Genomic DNA, 14,578 nt, shown 5'->3' with positions numbered 1-14,578 from the left:
GATGAAATATGGTTTAAGAGTTTTTAAGAGTTTTAAGAGTTTTTAAGAGTTTTTAAGAGTTTTAGCCAAATGCTTTATAATATAGTATAGATATATATACTATATATTTTGGGGTTAGGCTGTCCAAATTGCACTGTATAATATGTTTTGATTTAATATGTTCTTGGGTTTTTTTTGAAATATATATATACATGTATTAATTCAACCTTAATCTGAGTTTCTGAACAAGAAAGAGGGTAAACAGTTAAAATTTCATTCTAAAACCCATCTTTTTTTGTCTTTTCATGATTTAAGATCTGTCAAATTTGTAGTTTTTTTTATTGGTTTTGAGTGTTTATCTTAAAACTCAAGTTTCTTGGTTCTTTGCTCTTGGTGTAAATCAAACACATTTGTGGAGTCGTTTAAATATATTGGATTTTAAACTGTCATACAATTTTTTCATCGATAGTCTGTAATTGGAACCATAACTCTTATTTATTCAAATTGAATTAATATGTAAAGACCAAGTGTAACATATATCATCGTTAAATCTTATCTTATAAAACCAGTGGAACTTCAAAATCGTTAAAATTCATGGCTCCCGCCGCATTGCACGGGTAAACAACTAGTGTTCCATAATGTTCATCTTCTTCATCATTACAAACTTAAAGCAATCCCCCAAATTAAACCATAGATCAAAACCCAAATAAACCATAAATAAAGACACACGACGGTGGACCTCACTATGAAGATCTTGTACGTCCGAGGAGCAAATCAAGAGAACTTTCGTATGACGTGTAGATGTAGCAGTAGTATTGAGAGATCATACGAGTCAAGAGCGGAGATATGTTGGTTATATTGTTATATAGTTTTGGTTTGTTGTATTATGATCAGGTCTTGTACAAATAAATACAAGAATTATGTAATTATAAAAAAATATTTTTAGATTAATAAACATTAACTAGAGATGAACGACGGAAACCAATTAATATTATATTGCCGGCATTACCATCACAGATGATTTTAGCAAACCAATTCAACAAAAGAGTCCGTTAAATTATACACTTGAAAACCGATCGAGATAAACAACAATAGTTTGGATGTAACGAAAACAAAGAAAATAAACATGGTGGTTTTGGTAACCTAAATACAAATAAATGTTGGAAAACAATGAAATAAAAATGAGTCCTAATCACTTGGAACAACCACCGTGGCTTCATCTCTAACACTTCCATTGGCACTGGCTCCATCTCTACCCTTATACCGTCGAGCAACCCACAAATAAACCACCAAATTAACCACATTAATCGCCATTAATATCCAATACAAATAATCCAGCTTACTAGCATTCAAATCGTTCCTCAACCACCCTTTCTCCTCCTTCCCGGTGGCCTTTTCGATGATCTTCACAATTGCAGTACTCAGCCAGCTTCCGATCCCGATTTCACTTAGAAACATCGCACTGCTTATACTCCTCGTACCATCTGTAGCTTCGTCGTAGAAGAACTCCAATTGTCCGACGTACGTGAAAACCTCGGCACTGCCCATGAGAAAAAACTGAGGAAACAACCAGAAAACGCTTAGGGATTTAGGGTTTGGATGAGTTCTGCGTTTCTGTTCCACCACTGCAGCTGATGCCATGGCGAAAATGGAGATGAAAAGGCCGACACCCATTCGCTGTAAGGAAGTAAGGCCACGGTGGTGGCCGGTTTTGCTACGGAGGAAAGGGACGATGACTTTTTCGTAAATGGGGACGAGGAGGAGGGCGTTAATGGCGGAGAAGACCGGCACTGAGCCTGATGGGATGACGAAGTTTGAGCCAAGTTTCCGATCCATGATGGCGGCTTGACTCAGGAAGAAGGTGGAGAGCTGGGCGAAGGAGATGGAGAGGGCGATGGTGGTTACCCACACCGGCAAGACTCTTATGAAGCATTTGAATTCTTCGACTTGTGTCACTGTGCATAGTTTCCATCTGTTTGGTGTGATCGACGATTGGTGGTCGTCGACGGAAACCGCCGCATTGTCTAAAAACCTGTATTGTGGAGTGTGAGGGAGTTTTCTTGCACCGAAGATATCAGATTCTTGAGTGGACACTTCGTAAAGTTGGTCACCGGAAACAGCACTAACTCCCCGGAGATGATTTTTCACGGCAACCACCATCACTTGCACAAACCTCGTGAAAGCACTCCCCATCGGTTTTTTGTACCGGTAACTCGAGAATCCGGCCAACAGAATGAAGATGGAACTGAACATGGTTATGGTGGGGATACCGAAACCCCAAGCGAACCCTTTTTCTTGTTGTACGTACACCAAAAGGGTGATTCCGAGTAGTGCACCCATGTTAATGGCGAAGAAGAACCAGTTAAAGAAAGCATATTTTTTCAACACTTCTCGATCATCTTCTTCGTCAAATTGATCAGCTCCGAAGGAAGAAACACACGGCTTGATCCCACCGGTGCCGATGGCAATAAGTCCTAGTGCGGTGTAGAGAAACGCAGTTTGACCGTCGGTCGCCGGCGGGCATGGCAGTTTGAGGCAAACAGGTGGCCGTAAACTGTCCAATCTTGCTGAAATCGTTAGCATCACCATTCCCTGACCATGATTAACTTCAATAAGTCGATGCTCTACTTTCAAATCATCATATCACGTATTTAAATCAACAATTTTCATACCCCAAAGTAGACAAAAGAGAAGACGATGATAGTCAAGAATCGTCCCAAGTAAGCATCAGCAATGAAAGCCCCGACGAGTGTAAGCACATACGCAGCTCCGATCCAATCCGTAACATGCGTGGCTGCGTTTGGTAGCGATTGATGCATCTCTTTCACTAAATACAACACCATGCTCACCGCCACCGCGAAAAACGCCAGCCGCTCCGCCACCTCATTCACTACAAACCAGAAATTAATTCAAGAACAGTTAAAAAGGAAAACCATCGAAACAAGTGTCCGCCGGAAAGCCGGAGGTAAACACCGGCAGAAAACCCATTGAAATTCTAAATAATCATCTGTATACCGATAATAAAGGGAGAAGCTCGCCAGCCTCCGGTGTTTCGCTTGTCAGCAATCCTCCCTCTGTAATTAACGCAGCCATTGCTCACCAAACTCATACTTGATACTTGGATTTGTTCTTCCTACAAATTATCAATAAGATATATATATATATATTGTTACAATTTATAATGATCAAAAAAAGAGAACTAGCATGCTACATATATAACACAAGCATCCGGAATACAGAATGGATGCCAAAGTACCTTATACGATTGTTGTTTTCTTATAGGATCCATAACGATCGAAGGCTCGATATGTGATTTCTCAGACCTCTCACTGATCGTATCCATGACGATTAAAATCTTCGTTTTTGAACTTCCGAGATCTCCGATATCGATTTTATTTTTCAATATCTTGCATAAGACTTCATTAATTATAACTTGTTATATAGACATAGTTTATATCGTAAGGTTTTGGGGGGTGTTTGAATTTTGAGTTGTATAGTAGGAGGACGGCCGGGTTTTACGGGTATCCATGACCCGACCCTTTTAGAATGTATTCCGGCAAGATTCTTGTGCCACTTCAATCCATAAGCATTTTAATAAAGCGACACTTTTATTAAAATAGTGGTTATATTATTCGATTTTATAGAATTTGATTTTTGACATTAAGATATTTGATGCTTTGTGTAATACCCTTTTTCTCTAAAGATTGAAACAAAAGCTTCTATTCTATTAGTTTGTATTTAAAAAAAACTAGAAGGGTAATCGTACAATGCAGCGAGATACATCTTGAATTTAATGTTTTGCGTTTCTTTTTTGTCTCAGTCGATGTTTTTTTTAACCTGGATATCCAACCCGCTATGCGAGCCGACTAATCTCAGGGCGATCACCTGCTTTGCAGATAGCGCGAAGTCACCGTATTTGAACCTCAATCGATGTTATAATACGATTTTATATGATTTTGAGAAAACGATAATGTTTTTATTTTTAAATAAAATATAAATATTAAGACATCATAAAAAAATGATTTTTTTTATATTAGTACCAAATTAACTATTTAAATTTTTTATGTATTTCTTTAATTTATTTTTTTATTTTTTGTTTAATATACTTTTCTATAAAGATAATAATTAAGTATTTTGTTACAATTCAATGATTATTCTAATTATATTTTAAATTTTTTATATTTAAAATGATATGTTTATCCTCTCGATTATATTTATCTGCAGTTAGTTACACGAATTCAAACATGAATTTTTAATAAATTGTACTTACGCACAATTTACTTGTAATCTTGAATTTTAAATAATATACATAAATAAACAATACTTCATGCATAAAAAAATGATTTTTAAGAGTTTTTATCAAATATTTTATAATATAGTAAAGATAATTGTATTAGTTTTTTAAGAGTTGTAGCAGATCTTTTTTAAAGCATCTCCAATAGATTTTTTAAAATAAAAAAAGTAAAAAGTCAATAATCTTTAAAAAAAAATTACATTCATTTTCAACAGATTTTTTATTTTATAGACTACACTATGAATTATATTATTAAAATATCTAATACAATTCATAAACTATTATTAATAATCTTGAAAAATTCTCTTGTAATAGAAATAATAGTCCGAGATGATACAGGTAAAGTCAGGGTCCTAAACTAGTATTATTTTGGATAGAATTTTACATTTAGAATAATGTTTTTACTTTTGAATAAAAATAAATTTGAAGAGATCATAAAAATTTGAAAAAATATATCGATATTAATATAAAATTAACTATTTAAAAAGTTTTTTTTTTACAATTTCTTTAATTCAATTTTTTTATTATAATTTACAAAAAAAAAACATTATAAAGATAATGATTTTATTAGAATTCAATAATTATCCCAAATATATTTTAAATTTTTAATATTTAAAATGAGATGTTTATCTTATATTTGATTATGTTTATTTGCAATTAGTTATACGAATTTAAAAATGAAACTTTAATAAGTTGTACTTACGCATAATCTACTTATAATCTTGAGTTTTAAGTAACATGTATTAATGAACAATACTTTATGTATAAAAAATGATTTTTAAGAATTTTTATTAAATACTTTTTATGAATACATTTTTAAAATAAAAACCGTAATGAAGGAAATGGGTGATGCAACCTATGTTAAAGAGTCAACGTGCCGTTCCAAAACGGAATCTTATCGACACTCGTCCAGGCTCCGGCATATGGAAACCCTAAATCACTTCTTGCTTTTTTTATTTAAAATATACCAAATTAATTTGGTCATCCGAAAATAAAATATACATATTCTAACCATATTTCAAAAACAGTAACCCAATTTTTTAAAATTAAATATAAAGTTTTTTTTTTTCCAGTGTTTCTAGAAGGTTTGTCAATGACAGTCGTTGTAATGTATTGTGGTTCAAACCTTAGGTCAAGGCCTAATGTATGGATTCTGTAATGTGATATTTGAGTTTTTTTTTTTTTTACATTTTTAATGTCTTACTAAATGTTTTAGTATGTAACATAATGTAAAGTGTTTAATATTATTGATTTTGATGATAATAAAAACATGTGTGTGTATATGTATATAGACTTGGATCATCTGAGATTAGTCTGTTTTTGTGAAACCCATGAAACCATTTTTTACGCTTAAAACTTTACAGCAAAACGTTGTGAAAGTAACTTTCACAGTGTTTTTGCTGTGAATGTTTGGTTTTTTTTAACATTCACAGCGTTTTACTGTGAAGTTTCAAGTGTAAAAAAGTGGTCTCACGGATCTCATGAAAACATAATGGTCTCACATGAACCCTCTCTCTCTCTCTCTCTCTCTCTATATATATATATATATATATATATATATATGACGTATAGGACGATAATCAAATAAGAATCACAAAAAGGTTAAGAACCATGAGAACTGATCTAAGCCCTAAATTACTTATGATCATCTGGTTTTTAATTTAAAGATGTTTAATTTAGAAAAAAAGCATAATCATCATTTTGATAATAGAGATTCACCATATGAAACACGCAGAGTCATCAGCAACACCGCTTAGATGCCACAACTGCTTTGCCGCCTCTCATGATCAATCAAAATTTTCAACAAGAAGACAAACAAACGAACAACAGGGTTTTAAGAGGAATGAAAGTTACCAATAAACACATGATTAAAAACCTAAAATATCCATTTTCTTCTATGTTCTTGTTGTCCTCTTCTCCATAACACAAAGATGAACTTCACGTGCATGACAGTGGTGGGTAGGTGTAGTAAGCGCCTTGAGAGGTCGGGGAAGGTGGATTGTAGTAGCCGCGGTCACCGCTTCCACCAGAGGTTGGGGTAGAAGGCCGAGGATGGCAAATTGGTGTTGTCGGTGAGGAGGGTTTGGGTATTGATGGTGGTGGTAGGGATGGCGACAGTGGTGGAGATGGTCTGGATTGGATATGTTCTTGATGTTAGATTGTTCTGGACCAAATTGATTTAGTTAGATTGTAATAATATAATTCCCAAAATACCTTTTCATTTTACTTCTAATTTGTCAAAAATACTCTCATTTTACCATTTTATTTCAAACAAGCTTCTTTTTTTAATGGCATTTGATTTAATCTAAGTGATAACTCTTATTTTCAAGAGTTATTTCTTATTTATTTTCTCTCGTTTTGTTATTATTAAATACCCAATTTTCTTATTTTTTTCCTTTTATTCTAAAAAAGTTTTAAAAAGATGATGAAACACAAAGGAAGAAATTTTATTCCAAAAACCTGTATTTTATGGCAAAACTGTCCACTGTGGCACCACTGTGGGATGTCCATGAATTTTGTTGGTTTTTGCTTATTGGGAAACGTGCAGCTTTAAGGATCATCCAGATATTTCCTCCAGCTATTTATAAGCTGTTTTGATGTAACCTTTTTATTTTATGATGCTTTGTACTATTACCCTTGGGGTAATCATTTTGGTTGTCATTTTCTCCTTTTTCTCCTATATAAAGGAAGCTTTGGGGCCTCTTTTGAAGACATCTCATATCATTATCATATAATACCCTCTAGAGTATCTTGCTTCTCTCTTCTTTCTTTTATTATTAAGCTTTTAATTAATGTCTTTTATTTTTAGTTGTAATTTAATATTTTATTTTTTTGTACTTGTAATTTAGTTTTATATTAATGCAATTTATATTTCAGTATTATTTAAATGTCTTATATTACTTTTATTATGTCTAGTTAAATTACTTTTATGGGTATGGGTGTGAGTTTAACTTGGGACTTTTTATACAATATTTGGGTGTTTTTATCTTTTATCATTTCGTAACTTGGTCACTTAAGACGAGACTTAAACTCGACGCGGATAAGCTGATCACTTTGAAGTGTTAATATTAGACCTTAGACCCAGAGATAGGCAAATCTGAAATATGGCTTAAGTGATGCACAAAGAACTCGAGAGAGGCTTTGATAATTACGTGGAGACGCGAATTTTGTATGTATTTAGCTAAGGATTAAGCGATGAGTATTCTTATCACAAAGAGATTTGGGTATGAATCGTATTTCTTTTACTTTTTGGCTAGATCGGCAAGTCTCGAAGTGGTAAATGTAAAAACCTTATGGAATTTTACGAGACCCGGTTGTAAAAGTTCACTTTTGAGAGATTGAATTTTTTTTTGATTAACCTGGATATCCAACCCGCTATGCGAGCCGACTAATCCCAGGGCGACCACCTACTTTGCAGATAGCCCGGAGTCACCGCATTTGAACCTCCGTGGCCACAAGAAGATTTTTATTTCTCCTTGGATTGGAACCTGAGACCTCTAGGTACTTTTGACCTTTGGAACCAAACTCAAACCAATTAGGCACCACCCTTGTGGTTAAGATTGGAATTTTTTATAAACAACTCATAAGATTCTAACCATTTTATTGTTAATTTTATCTTAAGGAACACTTGTATCCATGCCCATTATTTAATATAAAAAGTTTATTTCGTTGTTTCGCTAGTTCAGTCATTTTTCGGTCTTTTTATAAACAAAACTCTAACTTTTATTCACTACCCGAAACTCAAGCAAGAAATTCATGAAAAATCTCTGAATCTCAGTAGTCAATTCCCTGTGGAACGATCTCGGTACTTTTTACCACTTTATTACTTGCAAGCGATCATAGTGTTGGCATGCACTTGCACCACCACTGTGTGGACTTTGTGCCCACTGGGTGAACACGAACGATCATAGCTTGTCACTAAGCTATGGATTAGATTAATCCTCAATTAAGGTTCTTAACTTTTTTTGGTCCTCATAAGATTTAATCCTATATATGATATACATGTTTACTACCATAAGTGACACTGGTTGTGGTCCCACTATGACTCTTGAGCTTTGAGACTCATGACCTTTCCGCCACGAAATAGTTGATAAGTCACGCCATTTAAAATCTTGATTTTTTAAACAATTTTAAGGCCTGCTTGTTTGAAGCTTAATAAACTTAATGTCATTCTCAACTTATTCGTTAGTTATACATGACTATTTGGTAGTGACTTAATAAACTTAATGTCACTCATAACTTATTCATCAGATATACATGATTGTTTGGTAGTAGAGATGGCCAAATAGGCCCGGCCCGGCCCGGGACCGCCGGAGGACCGGGACCGGGACCGACAAAGGACCGGCCGGGGACCGGGACCGGTTGGGACCGGTTATGGGACCGAAAACCGTGACCGGTTGAGGTTTTTGGTAGTTTCGTGGGACCGGGACCGACCGGGACCGGTTATGGGACCGACTATGGACCGGCCCGGCCCTGCCCGAAAATTCAATTAATTTTATAAATAAATGTATTTTTAAATAATTTTATAATGTATTTTTATAAGAAAACGTAATTTTAATTATATTAAAACGCATTTTTAAAGTGTATTTGAGTGACCCAATTGTAAATTTTATAATGTATTAAAAATATATATCATTAAAAAATAAAATAAAAAATCTTATTTTTTTAATGAAGGACCGGTTGGGACCGGTTGGGACCGGGACCGGCGGCCCATAACCAGTTATAAAGTACGTATACCGGTCCTATCATTTTCGACTGGGACCGGCACCGAGACCGGGACCGGTTACGTCGGGACCGGTTATGGCCGGTTATGAGAATGGTGAGGACCGATTGGGACCGGCCCGAGACCGGTTTTTGGCCATCTCTATTTGGTAGTGACTTAATGATATATTAAGTGGTTTATTCTTTAAGTTTCTAGAGAGTAGTTTCATGCAGAAAACCAATTTTTTTCCTAAACATGTCTCTCCCAATTGAAAAACACTCTCCTTCCATCTATAAAAAAACCATCTAAAACAAAAATCTTTCTTATCTATATAGAAAGATTAATCCACACATACAGCTTTATATATACAAAACTTAATAACAAAACCAACGGAACAACCCTTAAATTAGCTTCGGTATGCAATTTGGCTTTGTAGATGGTACAACGTCTAATTTTATTTGTCCTGTTCCAAATATTATTAATTGATATTTCTATGAGAAGTTCGGTATAAACTGACAATTTTTCTTATGTATTTTTTGTAATACTTTTCTTTAATTTTATTGTATTGGTTAAATCATTTTAATTATTTTATGTATTTCAATACTTCTAATTTTATTGTATCGGTTAAATTATTGAGAAATTGACTCAAACGATCATATTTCACAACCAAATTAACTTCCTAACAATTTTTTTTGGACTTTACCTAAAAGTCACTAGATCCGCAATACTCAGATCTACAATTATTGCACACCCATTAAACGACAAAAAAATCAATGTTTTTGGGCCAGGTCCGTAACCACCGGTCCACATATATTGTGGATTTGACCCAAAACCCATTTTCCTACGAAACCGCCAAGGTGACAATTATGAATCTGACATTACGGATTCAAAGAAATGAGTTTTGGGCCGGATCCATAATAGTTACGGACATGTGGCCAAAAAACTCTAGATTGTGTCGTTTAGTTGGCCCGCAATAATTGTGGACCTGTGTATTGCAAACCTAGTGACTTTTGGGTAAAATTCGAAAACAAATGATTAGGAAGTGAATTTGAGTGTGAAATTTAAATTATTTTTCTATTCATTCTTTAACTATTTTTAAATACTTTTTAGTTTTTTATTACTTCTTAAAAGAAGCTGTGTTAATTTGAGTAATTATAGTTCTAATCTTAAATTGTACATTATTTGTTTAAATTTAAAACAATTAAAAATTTTCCAGATGAAATTTATTACTACAAAACATTATTAAACATTAAAAGCATGAAAATAGAAGAATAAATAAAAGAAAGTTTTTTTTGAAGCATATAATATTTATATACAACAAATAGAACAAATAAACTCACACACCCTCCTCTCATGTGGTGAGGTTTGAACCCTTGACCTCTTAGGAGACTAAAAACTCACATACCGCTAGCCCAAAGGCCCTTTGGCAATAAAAGAAAGAGTTGATTCCATCTATTTTCAAATCATTCCTATAACCTTATATTTTGGATTAAGTATTGATGAAACCCCACGTCTAAAACTCACACACAAAGAAGCTTGGTCGTTTTTTGCTTACTGAAAACACGGGACTAGAAACTCGAATGCATCTCTAGTCTAACAAATCCTATATAGTTAGGACCAAAATTTACAAGTCACCTTAAATAACATTGGTTACACTAGGTTGTTTAAGATCCGAGCCAGACCCAGACTCAGACTGGTTGAACCCAATTCGTGTGCACATACAACTTATTGTTTAAATAATATAATTATTACTTTAATAAAAATATTTAATATTTAAACTTATGTAGTAGCAATTGATGATTTACTTATGTGTCATGTGAGTGCAATGTAGGAATAGGTTATTGGTTTATATTTTTCATCAAGTTTATCTGATAATGTATAATACAGCTTTTTCAGTGTACAAAGAAAACACGCAAACCTTGGAACATAACTGCTACATAATACACATTTAGAAAAATCATACTTATTCTAAATTCAAAACCATGATGTTTGTACACAAAATACAAGATCAAACAGATGTATTAAACTTAAGCTGATATAATAAAGAATATCGAAAACCAACCTCAATCATAAGTGAACTCACGTCAAGCACAATCTTTCATCTTCATATGTTGCCAGTATTGAGTTGTGATGTGGGTGTCTTCGGGTGAGAGACATTATGATGATATATCCATGATATATATATATATATATATATGTATATGTATATGTATATGTATATGTATGTATAGGTATATGAGTTAGAGTGTAAAGAAAGAAGATAGAAAAACTTATGAGGTTTGAATGATGTTTGTTGAGGGTATTTATAGTAAATGTAGATTTGCAGGATTTTAATGTTGATAGTTGGTGAGTACATTTATGTTGCAATCCTCTTCCTTATGAATTTTGCCATCAAAAGTATTATTTCCAATTTGCATTTATTTCATTTAAATAGATATTAAAATCTTATATCTTAATCAATAATGAACAAAATATGAATTGATAAAACACGTTGTCGTTTATATCTTTAAACTCTGACAATATATCATCAACGTGTAGCTCAATTGGTAAAAGAGTTGAATGGCTTTGTACAAATACAAGACAAGTCATCGGTTTAATTCTACCCCATAGTCTAAGCTGTTGATTCAGCCAAAAAATGTCATCTCACATTTGTGTCCTTAGAGGCGAGTTCCGTGTGGAAACGGTTAAGATTGTCAATAATCAACTTTTTTGTCCAAATATACAACCAACTGTTTTAATGGTAATGCACATATGGATGTGTACCTTTGTTTACACTATGCATGGGAGTACGAGAATAATTGCACCAACAACATTTCAACCAAAACAAGTTTTGAATAATATCGTTGTTTATTGATGGTTTTAAAGCCTCATTTAAAAACATATACATATAAAACATTATTAGCACCTTAGCGCTCGCTAATACAAAAAACATTGATCAGCATAAATGATATGCATACAAGTTTTACAAATGAACATTAACTACACATTAAAATCAAGTCCATTTCGTCAGTATTCTCGTGTATCAATTGCCACGTCCTTCCTTACAATCAAGTCGTGATAATTCATTTAACCAACATCACATTTCTCACCAATCAAATAATCTTTACTTATATGCCTATTTAGTGGAAAAAGTTCAATTAATACGATCTAAAGTGGGACCCACCAACAAGCATGTCCCCTTGGCCAGTAGGACATGTTGTGGTTGAGGAGTGGATTAATTAAATTACATGGTAATACAAGATAAACTATCTTAGTTTATACTATCTAGGAGGTTCCTACAAGTCTTCTCATGATCGTTTTTTAGCATGTTAAATGTGTGATTTTGAAATACGGCTTATCGATCATCATAACTGTAATTTGTGTCTATATATATATATATGTATATATTTTTGTTATCTTATTTTTCATTGCAATCAAAAGCTTTATGTGTAACAAAGTCTCCAAAAAGATTGAAACGTCCGTGCTCCTTTGAGTTGCATCATGCCTTCTTCCATTTAGGTTTGGTCATCACACTTGATCTATACTTTCGATAGGACAGGAGTTTTCAAACAGCCACAACTTTTTTTTTTACTTTATCGTCCATTTAAAAAAATGGGAATAAAGATTTGCTTGGCAAATACAAGTCTCGAACTTCCGTTATTAAGATAATGTTCTAACCAACTGAGGTAAGAGGTCAAGAAATTAATTAATGATTGTTGGGTTCAGTAGTATTAGGGATGAAAGATTGATCATTGAAGGTCATTGAGATAAACAAGGGTTGTGTGATACCACATAGAAACTGATGGAAAAGAACTTGTCTACTACAACATGGGTTGAGTTCACGTGAGACCAAAGGTTTTTCGTGAGACCCGTAAGACCAATTTATGTTCATTGATCAACTTTATGATCTAATGGTCTAAAATTGCAAGGTGGCAATTTTGTAATTATTGAGAAGTCTCGTGGCGTTTATGAATGTTTAGATCTGACGATTGTAAATCTAATCCAATGGTTTAGAATTGGTCTTACGGGTCTCACGAAAAACTATTGGTCTCACATGATCCCAAGTCACTACAACATTGTTAACAAGTATTTATACTTACGAAAAAAGAAAAAACAAATATAATCTACTAAGTTGGATCGGATGTCAACCTGTGAGGCACCATTTGTGACTATTGGATACATAGGTGAACTGAATTTGCGTGCGTATGTTGAATTATTTGTCGTGTATGAGCTCCTGATCAAGCCATGTTTATCAGATGAACTTCTTTTAACACTTTTTAACGAACCCTGCCTTCTATTTTCCCCTTCAAAACTTTTTATTGTTCATAAACACTGTTTGTGCGTACAATTAAAAAAATAAGTAATATCTTCATGGAATTGTTTATAAAAAGATCAAATATAATCTCCATATTTAGATTACATAAGAACATGAATTAGATTTGGTAAATTTTGTAACCTTAAAAAATAAAAATAAAATTAAGAACCAAACGTATTAAACGATATAAAAATAGGGGATGTTTATTTTACAAACTCTGTAATTTTTACGAACTCGATAAACCGATCTCAACCATACATGTAGATAATCAACCGTTTAGATTAATTCGATTCCTTAATTTACTTTCTACCGTATTTTATAACCGTCTTAATCAAGCGTTTCCTTAATAACATTTTTCATTCCTACAGTTTTAAAAAATTACAAGACAATTATCGTGATTTGTAAAAATGTTCAGATTTGGTTCCTCTCTATAACAAACGTTAAATGACTGACATTTTCGTTCTTTTATTGATTTTCTTTGTCTTTTACCGATCAAGAAACACATACACCAAAATCTTAAAATCGATTTTGATTAGATAAGATACAGAAAATTAGATAAAAACACGAAAATACTCTTTATTTAATTGAATTTGTTAACAACTATTGAGTAAAAGACAAAATCTAGATACGTTTATAAACTACTAGAAGGGTACTCGTGCAATGCATTGAGACACATTTTCATTTCAATGTTTCGTTTAATTTTTTTATCCATGTCGATATAATACGATTTTATGTGGTTTTGAGAAAGCGATAATGGTTTTATTTTTGAATAAAATATAAATTTGAAAATATCATATAAAATTTGAAACAAAAATATATCAATATTATTATCGAATTATCTATTTAAAAGTTCTTGTTTGTTTATTTTTTTTAATTCAAATTTTTTATTATAATTTAATTTAAAGTAACAAAGTAACTTAATTTAGGTTTAATAATATTTTTTTATAAAGATAATAATTAAGTATTATGTTAGAACTCAATAATTATCCTAACTATATTTTAAAATAAGATGTTTATCCTCTATTTGATCATGTTTATCCGTAGTTAGTTACACAAATTCAAACACAGCTTTAATAAGTTGTATTTATTAGGGGTGAGCAGCGGAACCGGAACCGCCTTGGAACCGCCGGTTCCGAAACCAGAACCGATATGAGTGGTTCCGGTTCCTAAAATACGGAACCGATTGAGAACGGTTTCGGTTCCGGTTCTCAGTTTTTCGGAACCGTTACCCGCCGGGTACCCGGAACCGGCGGTTGTTTTCAATAAAAAAAATAATTAATTTTTTTCAATACCAAATTTATATTAGGTT

The 14,578-nt window shown here is 33.0% G+C and overlaps 1 protein-coding gene across 1 annotated transcript; it reads right to left on the bottom strand.

Annotated features, from left to right (window-relative positions):
- Positions 1-1,082: 1,082 nt before the first annotated feature.
- LOC112511809 (protein NRT1/ PTR FAMILY 8.1-like) lies at positions 1,083-3,322 on the bottom strand. The gene is made up of 4 exons (XM_025117584.1): positions 3,236-3,322; positions 2,995-3,112; positions 2,652-2,869; positions 1,083-2,571 (listed from the first exon to the last, which is right to left on the bottom strand). Exons 1-4 carry the CDS (start codon positions 3,320-3,322, stop codon positions 1,168-1,170), a joined length of 1,827 nt encoding a protein of 608 aa, XP_024973352.1. The 3' UTR covers positions 1,083-1,167.
- Between the last annotated feature and the right edge of the window lie 11,256 nt (positions 3,323-14,578).

Source organism: Cynara cardunculus, assembly GCF_001531365.2.
Source record: "Cynara cardunculus var. scolymus isolate 2C chromosome LG 4, CcrdV1, whole genome shotgun sequence".
In the NCBI taxonomy this organism is placed as follows: Eukaryota; Viridiplantae; Streptophyta; class Magnoliopsida; order Asterales; family Asteraceae; genus Cynara; species Cynara cardunculus.
Note: the sequence above shows the minus strand (reverse complement) of the source record. Positions and strands in the feature narration are given on the sequence as shown.

What these genes read in the sequence shown, in the direction of transcription:
- LOC112511809 (XM_025117584.1), bottom strand. Translation starts at nt 3,322, where the DNA reads ATGGATACGATCAGTGAGAGGTCTGAGAAATCACATATCGAGCCTTCG. An exon ending in AGCTTCTCCCTTTATTATCG is followed by an intron (nt 2,870 to 2,994) that starts GTATACAGATGA and finishes TCTGGTTTGTAG; the next exon opens with TGAATGAGGTGGCGGAGCGG. An exon ending in TCTCTTTTGTCTACTTTGGG is followed by an intron (nt 2,572 to 2,651) that starts GTATGAAAATTG and finishes AATCATGGTCAG; the next exon opens with GGAATGGTGATGCTAACGAT.